The sequence below is a fragment of the Lactuca saligna genome, chromosome 8, assembly GCF_052625555.1.
Source record: "Lactuca saligna cultivar CGN05327 chromosome 8, ASM5262555v1, whole genome shotgun sequence".
In the NCBI taxonomy this organism is placed as follows: domain Eukaryota; kingdom Viridiplantae; phylum Streptophyta; class Magnoliopsida; order Asterales; family Asteraceae; genus Lactuca; species Lactuca saligna.
The window spans coordinates 153,829,529-153,852,861 of NC_136424.1; the positions used below are offsets into that span (position 1 = coordinate 153,829,529).

Below are 23,333 nucleotides of genomic sequence, written 5' to 3' on the forward strand. Positions count from 1 at the left end.
AAAATGTTATGACATTTATAACAAGGTAGTTTGATAAAAAATGGTATAAATAAGCATTTATAACAACATACTTTGGTGAAAATGATTAAGAGTAGTCAAGTTGGTCATGTTTTACAAGAAATTTCTGAAAAGGTTATTGCATATTGGCATTTATAACAATGTGGTTTGGTGAAAATGGTAAAAAAAATGTAGGTATTTATAGCAACGTACTTTAGTTAAAATGAACAAAAATGGTCAAGTTGGCCATTTTTTACAAAAGTTCAAACACTAAAAATTACAAGAAACCCATAAATTTCATTTCCCAAAGTAGCACAAACAACATCGATAAGTTAACATAAAATTTAAAAAATCTCATAAATTCCATAATAGGCCAATTTCATTAAAAATTAACTAGACTCCAACCATCATATAAATATTAGAGTACAATCACATGATCAAGTCATGGTGTTTCAATTAGCCATATTAACATCCATCCATTCATTCCAGTAGTTAACAATCATAGTAGAATTATTCCAAAGGATCCTCCTCATCTTAAACATGTCAACATCATTATAATGAATACCCATGCATCCATTCTCGGTAACAGGAATCCAAATATCATAACTAGAACCCACAAAATGAAGCTTAATATTTATCATGTCGTTAATTATTTTATAATATAAATATATAGGTAATGGATCCCAACACATAAGACTCAATACCATAAAGTCCATCAATTCGTTTCTGGTACTTGATGATGCATTTAAACCCCAATACATGCAATTTAAAACCATCTGTCTAGCTAGTGACACTATTCAGCTAGTGACACCAAAGGATAATTCTAACATAACAAGTGATTTGAAACCGACAGACCAATAACCATAACCAGTCAGTTCCACCATCACAAATATCCATTAACATATCACTTATCATCATGACACTATCCATTTGCAAAACAAGATCAGGAAAATTACTAATTCCCTCCATACATATTGTGAGATAAATAATCAATATATTTAGTTAATACCTATTAGTATTCATAGTGGCCTTATATTTCCTAGGCTATTGCTTAGGTTTAAGAATACACCACTTATCACAAACTTTAACCATGCAAAAGAAAAAAAAAGCTAATCCCCATCAATTTTAATATCAATAATAGTACATTGAATCACTTCATCCATATTCCTGAAATTCTTTTTGAATAATCTTGTATTTCGTTTAGTTGAGTTCCCTAGGGGTTGTATGCAGTCATGTATGATAGCCTGAGAACTCTTGATATAGGCTTTCTTGCATTTTCCTTATTTGGTTGTGACTCTAGAGTGGGGTCATATGTTCGACTGTCTATCTCAGCTCTGATTACATATAGCTATGCATTCATTAGTGATCTGATAGTGGTGACGTACATAATGTATGAGACCTGGTAGGCGGTACTAATTCTTCTCACTATATTAACTATGTCAAAGTGGTGTGCATTCTAGACTAGCTGAGTTTTATTTTTTGATTGTTGTTAAGTGTGTTTTGTTGAATTGGTGATAACCTCAGGACTGTTGATAGTTTGTGCGGTTGTTGATAACCTATATGGTTGCTATGAGCCATTTGGACTACTGATAGTCCACATGACTGCTGATGGTCTAGGGTTGCTGATAACCCATAGTTTTTTTGTTGTTGTTGTGTTGTATGTGATATTCAAGATTGTTGATAATCCTCAAGACTACTGATAGTCCCATGGTTGCTGATAACCCATAGATGATTATTATGTTTTGTTGTATGTGATATTTAAGGATAACTCACTAAGCTTTGACTTACAGTTGTGGATTAAATGTTTTTCATGTACCTTTGGTGATCGTGGGAAGGTGAAGTCGCGCTCGTACACATTGATCAACAACATTGGAGATTCCATATTTACGACATTACTCTAATTTTCAAATAACTGTATTTTGGAACAAATGAGTTTTGTTAACTTGAGTTTTATGAAAATGATGTTTTACCTTGATTAAAAATGAAAATTTTGTTGGTGAAAATGGGAAACTACAATACAAATGTAGAAACCATCAAACATTTCCTTCAAGTATACATATTTATCAAATATGTTTTAAACATAGCCATAAGAAATCATAACTGGATTACACATTTTGCATCAATGTCTTGGACAATGATTCAAAGCATATAGGGTATTTTTCATAAGCATACATGATCTTTACTAATATCAAGGATCCTTTATGGCCGATACATATAATTTTTTTTCTTTCAAATTACCATTTATAAATGTACTTTTCACATCAAATTATCAAAGCTCGAAAATAAATGCATTCATCATCGCCAATCGAACTTGATTGTTTTGTGCTTCACAACAGGAAAAGAAATCCATGATACTTGACCCCTTCCTATTATGAGAATCCTATCCACTATCCTTGCTTTGAATCTCACCTATTAAACTCCATAAATTACTTCTTTCCTTTTAAAGACCTATTCCTATCCTACTAGTTTTGCTCCATTTAATAACGTTACAAAATATCATGTTCATTCTTCTCTAGAGATTGTATTTATTCATTTACTTCCACTAATTACTTTGATGCTTTTTACTCATAATAGACTATTAGTATGATCTTGAATCATCTAAACAAATATTCTGACTCGTTTTATTGATCCTTAACATATATGGGTTGTTCTTGAGACTCCTCCTCCTTAGGACATTTATCAATGAACTATTTTTCATCTTATATCCTAACTTTGTCAGGATCATCTATTTCAAACTCTAATTTAGAGGTACCACCATAATCCTTTTCCCCACAAGACTTGCTCTTTTTTCCTTTTAGTCATATATAGTAGATTCATCAAACGTAACATCTTTGTTGATAATAGATTTTCGAGTTTTAGCTTCTTTTATACGACAAATTCGATAACCTTTCACACTAATTGCATATCCTGTAAATATACATAAAAACTCTCTACTCTCATTTACCATGATTAACATTAGCATATTCAAGGTAACCAACTATACACTGACTAAAATAATCAAAGGATTTACTGAACCAAGCGTCGTTATGAGTCTTTCAGTGAATCGTAATTGATGGAGATATATTTACAAGAGAAAAAGTAGTATGTATTCATTGCTTTGGCATATAACTTCTTCGATAGAAAATCATATATATATATATATACACACACACACACACACATGCAAATATCTTGCTCATTTCATTAGTGTTTGGTTCATTCGTTATGCAACCTTATTTTTTGTGATCTGTATCTTATAATGCAATGCTACACTATACATTTATGTGTTTATAGAATCAATTTAATGGTGCATTGCAAAACTCTATGTTTTGAGTTTCTTAACTATTTATTTTTTCTATTTTCAAGCATAGTCTTTCACTCTGTAAACCATCCAAACACTTCTTCATTTGTTTTTAGAAAATACAAAAATAACTTTCTATAGTAGTCTTCCAATAAAAGTCACAAAATATGAGCATTCCCTATGTGATTCACTATAGAAGGGTCCCATAAATATGAGTGAATATACCTTATTTCTTTGTTTCTATGCTTACCAAAATTGAACTTCACCCTATGTTGATTTCCTCTTATAGGAACTTCATAGTATTTCATATTCTAAGTTACTTCTCCACTAATAAATCCATATTTACTCACGATTGACATTTACTTCTAGCTCAAGTAACCTAGTTGAAAACGCCAAAACTCTGCTTTGGCATCAACTTTCTCCAAAGAATAAGATACAACCATAATATACCCTTACTAAACTGAATTCTAGGAAATAGACCCAATGTTGCAATTTCCCTTTCATTACCACAAGTGTTCCTTTTGAGACCTTTAAACAATGGATCAATCCACTCGTATGATTGTGGCTCTGATACTACATGTTATATATTGAAATAAAGAAAATCAAGAACAAAATATATAAGAACCTATGTGGTTTGGTAAAACATATTTGACATACATCCATGGGTAGGAACCCTATATCTTCTTGTATTCAACTAATTCAATTGAAAAATTAGGAATCATAGCCATTAAGTTTAACTATTTCAAATGATACATTGGGAATCATAATGACCATTAACCTATTCCAACTACTTATCATGTTGATTGTATAATTCAAGTTTTTTAATTTTGTTTCAAGTTGTGTCATAAGTTCATTATGACCGCTAAATTCCAAGTAACACTCAAACAAAACAAAAACTAAGTAAGTTGATAAGTTGTTTATGTTGTTTTTTAATGTTTGACAGCCAAATCCCACTGTTACAACCAATATTTAATGCACCATTGAAGAAGCATCTTTGTTTATCAAGGAGCAGCACATAAGAAAAGTGAATTATAGCCTTGAAACAGAGTGAAGATTTTATATGGAATATTGTAACTCCTTAGATCCTTCAGAAGCAACAATCAATTCATAACGATATTAGTCAAATCATGGAGAGAATGGAGAAGCTTGCTTAAGCCACTCAAAGAGCTCACCCGGACAGATATGGTAATGTTTCCACCAAAAGAATGAATGTTGGAAAGATTATGAAAGTTAGGTGCTCCAAGTTATAACGCCCATGTTTATCGCTAGGAATAGTTATGAATCTGTATGTATGTCGTTTGAAGATTCAAATCTTTTATGAATAAATAAAAGTAAATTATATATATATATATATATATATATATATATATATATATATATATTAGGCCTAGCTATTGGGTTGGGTTCGGGTTGGCAGGTCACGGGTTGGCAGGTTGAAATTCAGAAACTCAACCCAACCCATATAATATATGGGTTAGCGGGTCACGGGTTGACGGGTTGGAAACATCAACCCAACCCAACCCATATAACCCGTATAAATATATGGGTTAGCGGGTCACGGGTTGATGGGTTGGAAACATCAACCCAACCCAACCCATATAACCCGTATAAATATATGGGTTGGCGGGTTCACGTGTCAGTGGGTCGAACCCAACACGTATAACCCATTTAATAAGCAACACATTTTAAGATGAAATTGAAAAATCCAAATAAAATGAAGTCTAAAAGTCATAAACATTAAACATAAATTCATAAACATCCAAAATAAACATTAAACATAAAGTCATAAACATCCAAATAAAACTATAAAAATCAAAACATTCATGAAAAGTGCAATTGTTCAAACATAATGTAGAATGTAGATTGTGTAACAATTGGTAAAAATAGGAACAATCGTACGATGCTATGTTTTGATTATTAAACAATATGAGTATTTTATCAAGAATGGTTGAAAGAATTTAACCTCTTTTATTTAAATAAGTTCTTGTGAAATATAAAACAAGTAACTAACGATAATTTCATTATGATGTATGACTACGAACCATCAACGATTTGTGAAATTAGCATATAACATCATTTAAACGCAACAAACTTAATTTTTGTATCAACATGTCTCTAGTTGATAAGTAAGTTAGGTTCTATGTAAAACGTTTGCTTAATAGATTTGAAGGATCTAAATTTGACAAATATACGAACCAAAGTGACAAAACGTGTTTAACGATATGGTTAACCGGTTAAATGTCACGAAATTATACATTGCTCAATAAATTTTATATTTAAATAAATTAAAATATAAAATGAATTATTATAAGGTATAATTAAAATGTATTTAAGTGTTTTTGAATAAAAAGAATAAAACATAAACATTAAAGTTCAAATACACAAAAACTACATTGTTATTTTATACTAAGTATACATGTATGTATTTGTATATATGTATTATTATCTAGTGAATGACTAGTTATGAGTCATGAATTAAAATGATTTCATGTAAGTTTTATGATGTCTAAATCAATTAAGATAAGAGAATTGGTGGAGATAAGTGCCAACTTAACTAATAAGTGCTTAATCACTTAAGACATTTTACTAAGAACGCTTATTAATCCCTCTTCTAATTTTCGAGATTAAGACCTTCCTTCTCCTTAACTAGAACTCCTAACTAACTAAATAACTAGTAGTTAGTTAGTTAACTAACTCTATCTCTAAACAACCACCCAAGCAAGTGGCTAGACAAGATCACATCACTTAAACTCACATCCCATCACAAGCTAGTCTAGGTTTTGTCCCCTTATCCTCTTCCACTCTTTTCTCCTTCATAATCACAAAATTTCATCTTCATTTTACCCTCATTTGACCAGAAAATACTCCAAGGAATTTCTTTCAACCTTTATCTCATTTTCAAGCACAAGAACTTCCTTCCAAAGCCATCAAAACCATGAACTAAAGGGCTGGTGTCCCTTTTGTGTTTCAGCCACCATTTCACCCATCTACACCTTCCTTTTGCTTGATATTTTTACCACCAAATACCCCTGGAAGTTACTTGTTTTGATACTCAAAATTATTGATTCAAAACAGTGAGTAAACTACCCTTTTTCTTGCTCTTTTGTTGTGAAATTTTCATGACAACAACATAACCAAAAGAGTGGCTGTTTTGGAGCATCAAACCAACAACCAAAAGTTCATCTTCAACCTTCCATTCTTCAAGTATTCAAATAAGGTGAGTTCATACCCCTAAATTTTCATGTTTTCTTCAAGTTTTAAGGGGGAGGGGGGGGGGGGGGGGGAATACAAGTTAGAACACTAAAGATAACTTAAATTTAAATGACAGCTTTCTACAGAAAAGTTGAGTCCTGTTCACGGACTGTTTTGACCATCTTAAACTTAATATCTTTCAAAACTGTACAATATGCAAATAGTTCAAGTTTATACCTTTCTAATGACTACTTGCACGCGTTCATACGATTTTTCTACAATTTATGGCGATTTTTATAAAACTGTCTGTCATTTCAGAAGTGATTTCGGACCAGTCTGTGAAGATGTTCATTTTCACACTAGTTTGAGACTACTAAAAATCATAATAAAAATTAGGAACAAAGTAGACTCATTTTATAAACTCTAAGAGGTGACGGATTCAGTTTTTGACTTACGAGGATTTTTCTATGAGCTTTCTAAAAACAGGGACAGTAAAGGGTAAAACTGTCAAAAGTTGTTTATAGATTTATTAACACCTTCTAACATTTTTGAGCAATGTTTATACATTAAGGAAGTTAAAACACAATCATTTAAATATGTTTAATTACCATTTTTACAAAATTGATAAGTACAAAAAGGTCTTTAGTATCAAACTTAAGGATTTTTTCATGCAAAGTTTCTAATAAAAACGTAAGAATATGAACAACAATTACGAAACATACCAAATCATCTTTTAAAACTTATACATATATATAACCATATACATATATAGGTTTTGTTTACAAACTTGTCTTCTACATCAAAAATTTCACTTTACTCGTTTTTATCAAATGAATCACTTGTGATTTATTACTACTATGTGAAAACTCTTGTCATACTTTGTGTGCGTTAGACTTACGCAAAGCATATAATGATTTCAAAGTACCTTTCATTGTTAAGTCGTTTTATACATTCTAAAAACTTATGATTTATGCTTTGTCAAACATTGTGAAAAAGGATAAACTTTTCATACAAAAACTATCACTTTAATACAGGCTTAGTTGAGAATCCATGAGACGTGTATATCTTCAAACGTTACTTTTCTTTATTAGAAAGTAATGTTGCAAGTCCGTCTCCCGTTCGGAGAACGTGTCAAATGTGTATAGATCTATACGGGAAGTCATGATCCCGCGCCCTGACTGTTAGCTACAGTCCGTCCTTTGGGGTGATAGTTTGTCATAACGCTATGACGCCTGAAGAACGTCGCTACAGGCATATTATGTTTAGTATGGTTATAAAACTCACCGGATATACAATTAATACGGTATTATGCTTTTATGAACGAGTAGCTATTAAAACTATGCTACAACTTTTAAGCATGTCGGTTGCTTGCGATTTTCGGTCTTAGAGACTGCTAGTTATGTTAGGAAAATAAGGGTTTTTCCTGGATACAAACCAAACAACTAATAGGAAAATAAGGAATTTTCCTGGTGCAATTACTTACAACTTATAACACGAACATTCATATGCATTTCATACTTTTATAAGAAAATAAGGGTTTTTCTTGGAAAACACAACAGTTCGTATCTCAACCATTAGGGAAAATATGAGATTTTCTGAATCTAATACATTCATTGTCAACACAACGAATCATAACTCTTTACATTTGAAATACTGCGTTTTCTGGAAAACATACACGAACTTTCGAATGGCGTACATTTTCTCAAAACACTACTTATGAACTCACCAACTTAATTGTTGACACTTTTTCTTTGAAATAACTTGTATTCTTAGGGAACCGCTAAGCGGGTTTGGAGATCAACTTTTGGGGATTAACGTGCTGACGTTAATTACTTCTTTTGAAAGATGTTTATGTATTTATCTTTCGATCATGTAACGAATACAATTATGTAAACATTTTGAAAAACTTAATATATATGGTGGTGTGTACTTTCCTTTCTATGACTGTTATGATACTGAATATGACGTTCTCCGCCCTCGAACCTTTCTGCTGTTCTGGTTTGGGGGTGTGACAGATTGTTACTTACTGTAGAGAGAAAGGAAGGTGGGTAGAAAAAGTCAAAGCTGACAAGAGTGAGTGCGAATAGCGATGAGCGGATGAGGAGCAGGTGAGGATCGTCCCGATGATTGATTAAATCGTGAGTTAGTGATGTTGCTTCCTTTGAAGATCGGTCCTTAACTCCTTAATCTTTATCCTTAGTTCGATCGTTCGTGAATGTGGAGACTGGAGCGGGTGAGGAACGATTTTTTTTATTAAGGCACACAAATACGTAATGGCTGGCTGCACAAGGACTCAACAGTCAACACTCAAGGAGTCAAGGTCAAAGATGGATGACGGGATCATGAGACACAAGCCCAACAGTAGCCCACAACACAATGCCACATTGCCCAAACATATGGCTGATGATATACGAAATTGCGAACGAATACCAAATTAAAATTTAAGGATATGATAAATAGAAACTAATAGTATAATATGATCTTATATTGTTAAAAATTAAAATAAATAGATAATTAAATATATTAGGTGGGTTGGCAGGTTGACCCGCGAACCCAAACAGGTAACCCAACCCAACCCATTAAATAAACGGGTTGGCGGGTTGACGGGTTGACAGGTTGGCGGATCAGAAATCTCAACCCTAACCCGCTTATTTTCGTGTCGGGTTACGGGTTGGGTCGAGAGTTGTCACCCCTAATATATATATATATATATATATATATATATATATATATATATATATATATATATATGTGTGTGTGTGTGTGTGTGTGTGTGCGTGTGTGTTTATGTGAATTTTATAGATATTAGGTGTATATGGTATCTGTGTGAAATATTACATCGAAACATAATAAATAAGGTTAAATTATTTATTAAAAATAAAAAATTATTTAGGATAAATAATCTAAACAAAAGTCGTAGTAGTTGTAAAACAGAACTCATGCGCATAAAGAGTGCCTAAATCTGACTTCGTGATAGGAAGTTATGATTTTCGAAGTTTCAACATAGCAGTATATGGCTCAGAAACTAAAATTTAAATAAATTGATTGTTACAAAAAACAATCTAAATGAGAGTTGATGATCTCGTAAATACCTATCCGTCAATATAAAGAAAGTCGAGAACGGATATCGTATGAGAAAGTTATGATTTTTACATGGACTTTGGCAGTCTAAGTTTGTTAAAAATATAGCTTTAAAAATCAAGTAACAATTAGCTGACGAAGTCTAAATGAAAGTTATAGAACTTATCGATAGCTACGTGTGGAAATATAGAACGTCGAAAATGGATCTTATATGAAAAGTTATGAATTTTTGAAATTCTGATAAAAATGCATGTGCTTGGGCGTGCACAAACAAGGTGCTCATCACATGTCTGACACTCCACCATATTTCCACCATGTGTCACCACTAGAGCAAAGAAACGTCGTCATTCTCCGACCAAGTACACGACATGCGTCTCAAAAGGCATGACGTACCTTCTTTTCCAACTTATAAATATAGCTTTTTCCCTTCTCATTTCTTCACACCTTCCTCTGGAATCTCGCTGGAACTCTATTAAACCTTTAACCCTTTACTCCCTAGTTCCCAATAACTTTAGCGAGGCCTTGAGGCATCAAAAATCTAGGGAAAAAGAAGATCCTAGGTTAGAATTCTATCCATGCAATAATCGATTCTCGCTAGAAAACTCTATAAGTTAGATTTCACTTATTTTAGTTTAAGTATAACTTATATTTATAGTCATAGTCGTTATTATGAACCTATAAAAAAGATTTATCAGTAATTCCAAGTCATGATACTAATTGATCTACTTATGTGTGTGGTGTCTAGGATGGATTTAATGATGTGTTTAAAGTGAGATTTCCAAACAGTATACTTTCTATACCAAATGAATCATATCTATGATATGATCCTACCTAGTTATTCCTTATTTGATAGATATTCATTTAGACATTAGGATCATTAAGGAATCTAGACTATCAATATTATAGTCACAAGAAATATGCAAAATAGACTTAGAAACTAAGTATGACTGTTGAGCTGTGTGATACAATGCTTTAGGATAGATGTCTAAATTGCTATAGACTTAAGCGTTAGGAAGCCATAGGAAGAGACCTTAATTTCTAAGATGCCTTAACTTCTATTATGTGCTAAACATAAATAGTAACTAAAATAATATTATTCTAAAATACTCATGTTCAACGGGTATAGAACGAAATAAAGATCACAAAAGCGATAGATTCATCAATAATGAAGGAGGTCCAACACCTCAGAACACCTGAGAAGTAGCTGCCAAGTTCACCATAGAAGAAGCTCGAGCAATAATGCAAACCCTGCAAGAGTTGCAATGAATTGAGTTTACGAATCTCCTAACTCGGGATCTGGTTAATTCTAGAGGCAGAGTGCTAGTGATCAACAAACCAATAGTCGTTGAACGAGTTAATAATGGACTAGTTCCTTCTCATGCAGCAATGGTCTAGGAAGGAAACAATGAATCTGAGAGTCAATAGGTACCAATAGAATAAGAGGTTCGAAGGAATGAAGAAGCTAAAGGCTACTAGAAGTATAAGGACTTCACTACTTGAAGCTATCATCCTTTAATGGGAAAGAGGATACATTTGGAGTCATGGACTAGACTTCAGAAATGGAACTAGCTTTCATTACATGAAGTTGCACTGCTAAGCTACAAACTACCTACACTATCAGATAAATTAAGGGTGAAGCGATCAAATGGTGGAATACGTTGGGGAAAACGATAATCCCTAAAAAGCCATTGCAACAGACTAAGGAAGAGTTCTTGATCTACTTTAAGCACAATTTTTTCTCTGCTGAAGACATCTTGGAGTTGGAGAATCAACTCCTAACATTGAAAAATGGAAGCATTCTAGATGAAGAGTAGACCAATGCTTTCACAGACAAAATGGAGTCCGTATTGTATGTGGTCCCCGACGAACTAGCCAATATTAATAAATACTCCAAGGGACTGCCATGGAAGCATTATGTGTCGGTTAAGTAGGCAGTGACTTTTGAGACAAAAATTTGGGCTGTAAGGTCTGTAGAGAATATGATTAAGAAGAAGACTGCCTACAAGCCTGAAGTTGGTGAGAAGAGGAAAGCAAATGGAATCACTAGAAATAACAACAACAATAGCAAGAATAAGAAGAACTTTTCAAAGTCAAGCAACAAATTTAAGAGAAACTAAGGAGGGAAGTGGTGAAACCAATGCAAGAAAAAGCATTTTGGAGACTGTGTTGCCTATTACAAATGCAAGAAGTCGGGGCATATCTTTACAAATTGCCCAGTGAAAGGAAAAGTTTGCTTCAATTTTCGAGAGGAAGGGCACATGATGGCTGAATGCCCAGCAACGAACCCCAAGGATCCTGCTAGCAAAGCCCAAGGGTAAAGGCTACCAAATGACCCTTTAATGAAGTAAGGAATATACTGACGTTGCTTCAGGTACATTCATAGTAAACCAAATTCCAGCTAATATTATATTTGATTCGGGAGCAGATCACTCTTTATCGCATGAATTGGTAGAAGGATTAAATTATCACCATGTAAGCTAACTACACCTATTATGGTAGAAGTAATTGGTGGTAGGAATGTAACTATTAGAAATAAGTTAGAGAATGTAACCACTAAATTAAATAGGAACAAATTTCATGAAGTGTTATTGCCCTTCGAGTTGAACGAAATTAACGTAATTCTGGTCATGGGTTGGTTGGGTGAAAATCTCGTGGAGATATTATACAGAAAAAAGATGGTACGCATCAATCCCCATGAGGAAGAGACATTCATCGTTTATGGTAATAAGAGTACAATAAAGAATGGAATCATTATGATGATGAAGGATAGAAAATACCGAACCAATGAATGTACAACATTATTGGCATACGTGATTGACACAAAAAAAGTAAAAGAAGGCAATGACTGATATACCTATGGTGCATGAATATCTTGAGGTATTTCCGGATGAATTACTTGAATTACCAATAAAGAGGCATGTATAGTTCAAAATAGACTTATTGCCAGACATGAGTCAATTGCAAAAGCACCGTATCATTTAGCACCTATGGAGATGAAAGATTTGATGACACAACTCTAGGAATTATTGGACAATGGTTTTATAAGATCTAATTCATCACCTTGGGGAGCACCCATACTATTTTTAAAGAAGAGGAACGGCACGATGAGAATGTCCATTGATTATCAAGAGCTAAACAAGGCTACGATAAAGAATCAACACTCCTTACCTAGGATAAATGACTTGTTCGATCAGTTGTACGGAGCAACCGTCTTCTCCAAAATTGATCTCAGATTAGGCTATCATTAGTTATAGATAAGGGATCAAGACATTGAAAATACATCCTTTAGAATAAGGTATGGACACTATGAATTCCTTGTTATGTCCTTTGGACTAATAAATGATCCAACAACATTTATAGATTTGATGCATCAAGTTTGTAAACCTTTTCTTGATAAATCAATAATAGTGTTCATAGATGACATCTTGATCTACTCCAAGAAAAATCGAAAAGTTGCATGCAAAGTTCTCCAAAACTTATCTTTTATTTCCGCTCCACTAACAGCCTTGTCCAAAAAGGGAGTTGCAGTGAATTGAAGAAGCGGTTATGTGAAGCATGAATCCCCGTCCTACCAGAAGGAACTAATGACTTTGTAGTTTTAGTGACGCTTCTAAAGTTGGATTGAGATGCATCCTTACCCAAATAGATAAATTGGTAGCTTACACCTCGTGATAATTGTAGGTTCACGAGCATAATTACCCAACACATGATCTAGAGCTTGCAACAGGGTTTTTTTTTTCTAAAGATTTGGAATATCTTTACGAAACCAAATGTAAACTATTTATAGATCATAAAATCCATCAATATCTCTTTACACAAAAGGAATTGAACATGAGGAAAAGAAAATGGTTGGAGTTAATAAAAAACTATGATTGTGTGATGCTTTACCATCTTGGTAAAGATAATATTATTGCAGATGCCTTGAGCAGAAAAGGTGAATCCCGAATGGAAAAGAGCAAATCGTTGAAGATTGAGATGATTTTAAAGATTATAAAAAAACTCAAGGAAGATCAGACAAGATATTTAGTTGAAGATGTGAAGAAGGAAGAACGTCTAGGCAAGATGTTAGTTTTTGAAGAAAACGATCAAGGGTTGACGTTATTCAAAAATTACATTTGGGTGCCAAAATGGATACGATATCTTCTTATGGAAGAGTTTCATAAAACCATGTACTCTATACACCCAGGTAGCACTAAGATGTGTTTGGATCTAAAACCCTACTACTGGTGGCCAACTATGAAGGTTGATGTAGCAACTTACTTGGTTGAATGTGTGACTTTTTCAAGGGTAAAAGCACAACATTAAAAACTATATGGAGACTTGGAACCTCTGCTAGCACCCATAGGTAAGTGGTATGAAATTACTATGGATTTGATAACCAAGTTGCTAAGAGCGACGAAGGGCCATGACATGATTTGGGTTGTAATAGACTGATTGAAGAAGAACACACATTTTGTTGCAGCAGGAGAAAACTAGTCAGTGGATAAGTTCGTAGAAACCTGCGTGAAGGAGATTGTCAAAATTCATGATGTATCCATATCTATCATGTCAAACAGAGAAAATTGACTTACTTCCAGATTATAGAAGAGCCTGAAAAAAGAAGTGGGCATTAAGTTGTCTTTAAGTACTACCTGTCATCCACAAACAGATAGATGGAGGAAAAAACTATCCAAAATTTAGGGGATATGTTGCGTACATATGCTTTATAGTTCACTAGTAGCTGGGATGATCACCTACCAGTAGCAAAATTTACTTAGAACAATAGTTATCACTCAAGCATCAAGATGCCTCCTTACGAAGCATTCTATGGAAGGAAGTGATATACATTATCTTGTTAGTTAGAAGTACGATAGAAACACTTTGTGGGTCATGATATGGTTCAACAGACCGCTGATAAAGTGAAAATCATCTGCGAGTGAGTGATAGCTGCTCAAAGTCATTAGAAGAGCTATGTAGATAAGAACCGACGACATGTAACGTTTGAGGTCGGCGATCAAGTTCTACTTAAAGTATCTCCATGGAAGGGACTTTAAGATTCAAAAAACGTAGGAAGCTAACTCCTCGTTTTATTGGTCCATTCAAAGTACTTCAGAAAATTGAGAAACAGGCTTACAAACTTGAATTACCACCTGAACTGGAAGGTATCTACAAGACCTTTCATGTTTGCTATTTGAGGAAGTGCTTGGTAGAAGAACTTGACATGATTCCACTTTTAGAATTAGGTATTGATGATAATAAAAGGCTGATAGAAGAGCCTGAAGAACTCGTTGACCGCAAGAGGAAGAAATTACGACATAAGATGATTAACTTAGTGCTTGTTTGATGGAAACATTCGGTAGGGCTTGAAGAACTCGATTTCTAGGAAAAACAATCTAGATGAGTCTTAAGAATCTCGTCAATACCTATATGTCTATAAAAAGACAGTTAAGAATGGACATTGTAGTACTCGTCGATAGCTACGTGTACATATAAAGAACTTTTTAAATGGAGCTCGTATAAATAAGTGTTGAATTTTTGAAATTTTGATTAAAATACACCTATAAATAAGATTTATCAATCATTCTAATTCATCATACTGATTGATCTACTTATGGGAGTGATTTCTAGGTTGGATTTAGTGAGGTGTTTAAAGTGATATTTTCAAAAAATATACTTTGTATACCAAACAAACCCTACCTCCAATATGATCCTACCTAATTATTCCTTATTTGATAGATGTTGATGTAGACGTTGGGATTATTGAGGAATATAGACTATCAATATTATAGTCACAAGAAATATGAAAATAGACTAAGACTTAATGTCATTTTAATCAAGGTCTTTTGAAATGATAAAGTGTTAAGGCGAAAGGCTGCCCTAACCTCAAATCACATACTTTTGTCAAGTAAGTGCATATTATTCTCAACAGAATAATAAAAGTATTTGCTAAATGCTAATTGTATTCATTATTCTATGTGTGCTTATTAAAGACCGTGTTGGAAATCAGATTTTTCTTTAAGTTATAGTCTGGATTAGTCATAGGGTTATAAAAGGGAACTTAGTTCCAAATAGGTCTAACATAGGATAGGTCTCATTTTGGAGTAGAGTGTAAGATCAGAGCCAAGTGTAGTAGTATTCCTCTTTTTGGATGACCAAAAATGGGGGGTCCAGATCTGACAACTGCTAAGTATGTTTGGGTCATCGACTAGAGTAGATGACAACACTTGACTGTTCTAGGTGGACTAGTGAATTACGTTGGTAGTGTGGACTTATAACCCACAGACGTAGATAAAATAGGATACTATATTTATCCAATACTCTATACATGAGTTGCATTTATATGTCTTACACTGGCCAAGGACTCCCCTCGTCGTGTAGTCAAATAGTTGCTCAGACGATTCATCAGGAAATGTGATTCTTCCAGATGATAGTCGAATTAGGATTTATAAGAATCGATTGAGCATGGTAAGTGGTCTTACATAAGATTATTGTCACACCCCCAAACCAAAACGACAGAAATGTTCGGGGCGGAGGACGTCATGTCGGGTATCACAAGACATGCATTATAGTAATCAAAGTACAAATAACCATTGTATTAATAATGTATAAGTTTTTACATAAGTGTTTAAAACATTTCCATATCGAACTTCAAAAGTAGATATAGTAAAAGACAAAAGACGCAGCACGGTACTAAGTTGTCTCCTCAAGAGCTCTGAGAGTGTACCTATCTACTGGTGACCTGAGAATACAAGTTATTTTGAAAGAGTAGATCAGCATTAAATTTGGTGAGCTCATAAGTATTTTCGTGTCAAAAGTTTGTATTAGTTTGATAAAGATGTTGTAAGTGTTTTGATGTAAATATTTGTATACTTCCTAGAAAATCCTAGATTTTCTACTAAAAGTAGTCTTCTACCAAGACTTCATTGTTTTGTATGCTTGTTTCTTTTTGAAAAATGATGTAAGATGTATGTTTGTACTTGTAATAGTATAAATTCACTTTTCCATATTTGTAAAACTATCTTTACATGAAAAATAGTATGCATTACTTACGTGAGTATATCACAACATGAATGTAATGGAAAATGAAAGTGTACCGTAATGTTGTTTAAAATAACTTCTGAAGCACTAACTACCTTAAAAATAAATTCTTAATTAAGGTTAAAATGTTATGTGGTTATAACCATAATGATTGAATAGTATTTAACACGACAACCTACTCGCGTCAAAACTGATGTGACATTTGTCACCCCTTGGCTTGTCTGCCGGACTGTAGCTAACAGTTGGGATGTGGGATTTTCAGTCCCATATAAACCTATACACACAATGACCGTTCTCCCTCTAGGAGACTCTGGTTACAAAACGTGACATAACAAGTATATTGCTATGTCGAGAAGTATAAGTTTCACATTATTGTTATCTTGTTCTTGTTATAGTATGTATGTTCCTTTGTGTTCTTGTTGTGGTTAGGTATGTTCCTTCTTGCTTTAGTTATAGTATGTATGTATGAACTGACTCATGTATGTTTTACTATTCTAGAAATAGTAAGTAGTAATCCTCTAAACTATACCTATTATAGTTTACTAGAATGTTTGTTTGAACTGTTACTGATTTTAGAAAAGATTCAATTACTCACCATAAGCAACCAAGTTAAGTATGTACCTTAAAAATGTGTTTAATATTCATATACGTATTTAATAAGTATAACTATGATTTAGCCGACATTCGGACTAGTGATTCTACCCTAAGCCTACAACCAAACATGGAACAAGAGTTAAGGTATCTAGCAGTAGTCCTAAGTTTGTTAAATCATACTTACACATAAATAGATAGACGAATATGATTTGATATAAAAGAAGTTTATAAAAGCTTTAAAAGAGTTTTCAACAAGTTTTGAGTATAAGAAATTCTTTTGGATGTTGTTTTCACATGTAAATGGTTAACACAATTTCATTGTGTTCAACTTGTATTCCCCCACCCCTAAAACGCATTTAAAAAGCATTTAAAAGTATATTTGTAGGTATATAAACCCACCTGTAGTGAGTGATTCGAGTGAAAGATCGATATAGGATGCTAAGTATGCCAAGTGAAGTCTCGAGCACAAACGGATCCTATTAAGTATATAATGACACACACACACACACACATATATATATATATATATACACAATTAGTGTATATAACAGCTAACATGTAAGGGAAGCAACCTTAGGATCTAGGAAACACTTACAATAAAGTGTTAGAACCGCACATGAGGGGCAAGGACGGGTTCACGGCCAATACTATGGGTTCACGGCCAATGATGTGTTCACGGCCTTAAGAAGGGTTCACGATCCAAGAGCATGAAGAACACTCGAAGTGTTCACGACCCTACATGAAGGGTTCAAGACCGTGAACTCTTGAAGGTCTTGGAAAGATGGTGAAAAGTGATGAATCAAAGGATGGAAGCACGGGGGTTTCAAGTATGAACAAGAAAAGGGATGAAACACTTACGATTTTGGAGTAAGGTGAGGAATTTTGAAAGATGATACTTGAGAGGATTTCTTGATGATCACGGATAGGAGGATGAAGAATGAGGAGGAAATGAATGGAGGGTGGTTCATGGTCGTGAACCTAGTTTGCGGCCGTGAACCACCTTTGAAGGTATTCTAGGCTCGATTGCAAACTACTGAACTCAAGGTAACTCATTCCAACACTCAATCCTTAAGTGTACTAGGCTCAGAGACCCTCAAACTGACCCTTAACACATCAAAAGGTAACAGAATTAAGTTTGACTGATGATTGATTATATTGGCTTTCTAGGATAGAGATTTCCGGTTGTCATAATATATACACGTATAATGTTTGTTTGTAGGAATATTATTACGATTAGATTATCCTTAAGTTGTTATGGGCTTGAAAACCCTATGCATCTCACCAGGTTTCCCAAACCTGACCCACTCAATTTATATGCATCACATATAGTGAAACTAAGGCTGATGGAAATTGATTAGTATGTTGAGTGAAATAAGAGATGTGCTTGTGTTAGTTTTTTAGGACCTTTTTATTTTTACGATGTAACCTATGTTTGGATATTAATGGTGACATCCTTGGTATTTTAATAAAATGAAATAACTTATGTTATAACGATTTTTTTAAAGTTTCATTTTCCATAACACGGAAACTCAAAGCGTAAAGAAAAGGTTTTAATTGGTTCTGAAAAATAAGGGCATGTCACAAAAGCCCAAAGATAATATAGTCCTAACTATTCATATTACAAGAGAAGGTGGTTCTGATTTCCATTATGAAGTGATTCATGTCTTATAACTTACCATGTATGGCTAATCCGAATGGGAATAATTAATGCACGAAGTTTCTAACAACAAGAGTGCCTTATCTAAGGAATTGAGAATTGTTGTGGGAAAGTTGACATAAAAGGTTTAGAAGCTAAAGTTTTTTGCAACTAAAACACCCCTGAAACCAACTCAGAGATAAGGAACAAGAAGTTATAAATGTGAAGATGAATTTGTCAAGGTTCTTATTCCCTTTGGTTCAAGAGTGATAAATAATAGCTTACCTCCAAACTCTTCTCATGAGTGTTATAAAACTGTTTTTTAGCCCTATTTACGGGGTATTCTATCAAGATATGAATGGAAATATGTGCTTCCGAAGGCATACATATATGTATATGGATCCAACTCAACATGTTATATGTCTTTATCAACTTATTAAGGGTAAGGAGGTTTCCAAGACATCTTATTCAGTGATAGTAGTTGAATTTAGCAAGCTTAAGATAACGATTGATTCTGCTGAATACGAGAACAAGGCTAATGAAGTCTTCCTGTAAATATTGTTTTCTTTTGTATAACTTTTACATACTTTTTCGTACTTTATAAATAAACAATATAACTAGTATAGTTAGTATTGACATTATCAAATAGGGGGAGATTCTTAGGGCCTTTGTGATTTGTTACGTTAAAAGTTATGTATCAGCGGTTACATCAGTATCACTGATTGTCATCACGATTGCATTCCCTGATGACATCAGGAAGGTTCATGAAGATCTGTAGAAGACCAAGCCCTGAAGTATGAAGATAAAATCCATATGTGTTAAGGATTATTCTGAAGACAGGGTTACCATAACAAAAGATTCCTAATTTTTATGGGATTGATCTTCCTAGTTTATATATCATGTATGTTAGAATAGAACCTTAGGTCTTTTGCTATATATATATATATATATATATATATATATATATATATATATATATATATATATATATATATATATATATAGGGTACAAATTTAATTGCTATAATAAACTATTTAAGTATAGTTTATGAGACTTTATCATGTTCATGGAGCATCTGGAGCACTTAGAACTCAATGGAGCACTTAGGGTTCAGGAACCATGTGACAAAGGAAAGGATCATCTGAGAAAGGATTGGATCATCTGAAAAAGGAACGGAACTAGTGCCAAAGGAATAGATCATACAAAAGGGGTTTCGAGCACCTAGAATAGGTTTAGAGCAATTAGGAGTGATATGGAGCAACAAAGGAACCTTGTTGCACGATATGTTGAAGGGATGGGACAAGAAGGATGTTTTTGTGCCAATGGCATTCTTTCTTGTGCCGTTATGCTCTCTCTTTTCCCTCGAGGGGTTCCTCTTGCGCAATGAGGATCCCTCTTGTGCCATAGGGTACTCTTGTGCCAAGCATAGCCTTGTTTACCATGTATGTTCCTATTGCACCAAGGTGGTGTTTTTTCTCTAATCTTAAAGTTCTTGCACCACACTTGAAGCCTGTTGCGCCATGGATACACTTATTGCGCCATCGTGGTGCGAGTTAGACCATTTTGGTCCTTGATGAGCCATGTATGCTATGAAGTCCTCTGTTATGCTCAAGATCGTTCAAGGATGATCAGAAGTTGGTGTTGCTAAAGTGTTACACCATGTTGTGCCAGCATGATGGATGTTGGGCCATTAGTGTTCATAATGTGCCACTTCTACATCATGATGCTCTACTATGGCACAACATGCTCCATCATGTGTGTTGTTGATGCTCATGGGTTTTATGACATGGAAGAATTTTCTAGAAGATGTTGCATGGCGGAATATGATTGTTCATCACCATTCATGGGCCTATAGGCCAATGGGCTTGGCTCATTAGGGTTTCAGGTATGATCCCTCAAGTATAAATAGGGATGCACGCAAAGTCATTTGAGGTGTCTTATGTCTTGTATATTGTATCTTTAGTGAGTAGGGTGAATCTCTGGTGAAGTGTACTTGGCACCTCTGTTTGAGAGCTTTGAAATAAAGAATACTACCTTCCTGCCCATGGACATAGGTCACCTTGACCAAACTACATAGATATTGTGTCTTTGTGTGCTCATAGTTTTGCTTGTTATCCACATTACTTCCTAACAAGGGTCATCAGAACTTGGCAAGTGGCATCCAAATTTTTCTGAGTCTTGACAAGTATCGCATGTTTTCCTTAACAAGTGGTATCAGAGTTATAGTTGGTAATCTGTTGATTGAAGATGGCATCTCACAAGTTCAATTTGGAGAAGTTCAATGGTTTGAATGATTACACTTTGTGGAAGGCAAAGATGATGGCTCTTCTAGTTCAAAGAGGATGTGGAATGACACTGGAAGGAGAATAAAAGCTACCAAAGGACATGGCGGCAGAAAGGAACGTGGATATTCTGGAAAGAGCACGCTATTTTTTTATGTTTTACAAATGAAGTACTAAGAGAGGTTGTGGATCAAACGAGTGCCGATGGTCTTTAGGAGAAATTGTGTTACAAGTATCAGAACAATTGTTGGACAAGCAAGCTATAGCAGAATCAATGTTTGTAAACTCTTAGGATGTTAGAAAGCACCCAAGTAAAGGATCATCTGGACAACTTCAATCGGATCATCTTGGATCTACAAGGTGTGAATGTAAAGATTAAAGATGAAGATCAAGCACTTGTCCTCTTATGTTTACTGCCAAATTCTTATGAGAATTTCATTAATACCATGTTGTATGGTAGGAAAATTGTTTAAGAAGAATTTTCCAGTTCGAGTTTGTTCGTAGGTAGAGGATGAACATCGGATAGAGGTGGAGGTGATAAAGGGAAGTCAATTTCGAATCTAAAGCCAACATCAAATTATAATTGTAAGGAAAAAAGGGAACTTCAAAAGTGACTGTCCACTACTAAAGAAAGGGAATAAGGGTGTTAGAACAAGCAACAACATGTTGTTGTGGTTCAAGGAAATTCTGGTGAAAGGGATGATGGTGACGTTTTGACAATTGTACATCTAGCCCTGTTGATGCTTGGGTCTTGGACTCTCGAGCATCATATCATATGACATGTAATCACAACTGGTTCAACTTCTTCAAAAACTGGAATGGCACATTCAAGATGGGTGATGATTAGGTGAGACGTATCAAGGGCAATGTCATGGTGCAGATCAAGATGCATAATGGTATGCTCAGGAAACTGGATTGTTGTTTTATCTCGGAACTTCGAAAAAATTTGATTTCTCTTGGAACTTTGATAAAGTATGGATTGAAATATTCTGGACAAGGTGACTAGTTAAGAGTCTCCAAGGGTGCTCTTATAGTTATGAAGGGAATGATGAATTGTAACACCCTGTTCTTTAAGTGTTTAATTATGAGTCCCTGAGGTTTAAGAAGAAGGGTAATTCTGGTCCTTTTTAGGGAAATGGGTTCTATCCGAGAAAGTTTCGGGCTCGTGTATGTTGTTAGAAGCATTGGGCCTCTCGTCACCCTTGTATGAATGAAAAGTTATTTGGGAGCGGGTTTTAGAGTACAGGAGTTGAGGCGTTTGGAAGATGATTATTGTTTATAGCTCTTTGTGGTATAAGTGGAAAAAGGGTCCCCTGCATGCATGGCATACATGTGTTTTAAATTCGGGCTGGGTACGCCCAGCGTAAGCTGGACGTACGCCCAGCGTAATGGTGTGAAGTGTGCGGGTGGCCAGGTGAGTACGCCCAACGTACCAGGGAGGCACGCCCAACGTACTCTCAGAAACCCCAAACCCTAATTTAGGGTCAGCCACTATATAAGGAACATGTTGGTTCACCCCTTAGCCTCCTTATGCTCATCCTTAACCTCAGAAAAACCCTAGAACTCGTATTCCCTCCATTATTGGGTGTGTTTGACCTTGGAAAGCTCTTTTTGGCAAAAGAAAGTCTTGAAAGAGAAAAGAGAAGTTTTCAAGGAAGAAGAGGAACGATTGGAGCTTGTAGATCTGAAGAGATACCATCCTTTGGAGCTTGTTTGAGGTATAAAGCTTCTTGCTTGACATTCATATTGTGTAGATCTATGTATTTTGAAGCTTTGACACCATTCTTGTCCCAAAATTCCTCACCTTGTTGCATGTTTCGAGTTGGTCAAGATTATATGTCCTTTCAGACCTTTGGAGAGGTCTTGAGTGAGAAAAATGAGGTCCCAAGGGCTGTAGTTGTTCCATGTGTGAGATATATAGGTCTTAATGGATTAAGACCTTGGATTAAGAGCTTATGGACGACCCAAGTGATAAAGTTTGAGACTTTATGGATTCAAATCATATTTGGCCTAGGGATTTGAAGTCTGGGCTTAAGAGCTTAAGCCATTAAGAGATTAGAAGGACTTAATGAATCTCGTAGTTACGCCCCGTGTAACCCCTGAGTACGCCCCACGTAGCGGGCCAGTGCCCCGTTTCCTTTTTGTGAAAAATGGTGTACGCCCCGCGTACCAAGGAGGGTACGCCCAGCGTACTCCTCCTTATGGACTTTCATTTTGGGCTTTTGAGTTTGGGCCATTGGTGGGCAGTTGGTT

The 23,333-nt window shown here is 34.7% G+C and overlaps 2 protein-coding genes across 2 annotated transcripts; both read left to right on the top strand.

The window, feature by feature from the left end:
* Window positions 1–13,381: 13,381 nt before the first annotated feature.
* On the top strand, window positions 13,382–13,855 carry LOC145010194 (uncharacterized). Its single transcript, XM_078968766.1, has one exon. It carries the CDS (start codon window positions 13,382–13,384, stop codon window positions 13,853–13,855), a length of 474 nt encoding a protein of 157 aa, XP_078824892.1.
* A 712-nt stretch (window positions 13,856–14,567) lies between these two features.
* On the top strand, window positions 14,568–14,873 carry LOC145010195 (uncharacterized). Its single transcript, XM_078968767.1, has one exon. The coding sequence runs from the start codon at window positions 14,568–14,570 to the stop codon at window positions 14,871–14,873; it is 306 nt and encodes a 101-aa protein (XP_078824893.1).
* The last annotated feature ends 8,460 nt before the right edge of the window (window positions 14,874–23,333 follow it).

What these genes read in the sequence shown, in the direction of transcription:
- LOC145010194 (XM_078968766.1), top strand. Translation starts at nt 13,382, where the DNA reads ATGAGGAAAAGAAAATGGTTGGAGTTAATAAAAAACTATGATTGTGTG.
- LOC145010195 (XM_078968767.1), top strand. Translation starts at nt 14,568, where the DNA reads ATGGAAGGGACTTTAAGATTCAAAAAACGTAGGAAGCTAACTCCTCGT.